The sequence below is a fragment of the Penaeus monodon genome, chromosome 23 (genome assembly GCF_015228065.2).
Source record: "Penaeus monodon isolate SGIC_2016 chromosome 23, NSTDA_Pmon_1, whole genome shotgun sequence".
Taxonomy (NCBI): Eukaryota; Metazoa; Arthropoda; class Malacostraca; order Decapoda; family Penaeidae; genus Penaeus; species Penaeus monodon.
Window position 1 is genome coordinate 17973821 of NC_051408.1, and position 473 is coordinate 17974293.

General features: G+C 38.7%; 1 protein-coding gene across 1 annotated transcript in view; it reads right to left on the bottom strand.

Annotated features, from left to right (window-relative positions):
- LOC119587861 (protein FRA10AC1 homolog) overlaps positions 1 to 473 on the bottom strand; it is a gene marked incomplete in the record, with an annotated part of 5972 nt that overhangs the window by 636 nt on the left and 4863 nt on the right. The window contains 1 exon segment of the mRNA XM_037936564.1: positions 228 to 387. Coding sequence (XP_037792492.1) covers positions 228 to 387 — 160 coding nt within the window.

Genomic DNA, 473 nt, shown 5'->3' on the forward strand with positions numbered 1-473 from the left:
AAAACTACTACAAAGAATCTTACATCTATTCTATCTGTTAAATAAAATGATGTCCTGATCAAATTAGACAGGAATCTTTGCTAGACATTAAGGTATGACCATTCTCTAATAGTGTGAAGAGCATCTCTCTTATCTCAGATCCTATCCCTTTCTCAGCACTGAAGTAAACCATTTTCTGAGTGTGAAATGATCTTCACATTAAACCAAACACCTGTATGAATGCTTACGAAGTTTTACAAGTGCATTCTTCTTCACTTCCTGTTCTACGTAGCCGAAGTTCATCTCCCAGGTGCGCAAACCCTCAGTTTCGGAGCACCTCTTTTCTCCACACATGAACTGCCCCTTTCCATCAATCACCTCCTTTTCTATTCGCCAACGCATCCCCACCTAGGGAAATGTAAATGTCTGATGTTCTCTGATGCAACTTGTACTGAATTAGCTTTGTGAAACAAATTCCTTTTTTGCTTCATAAT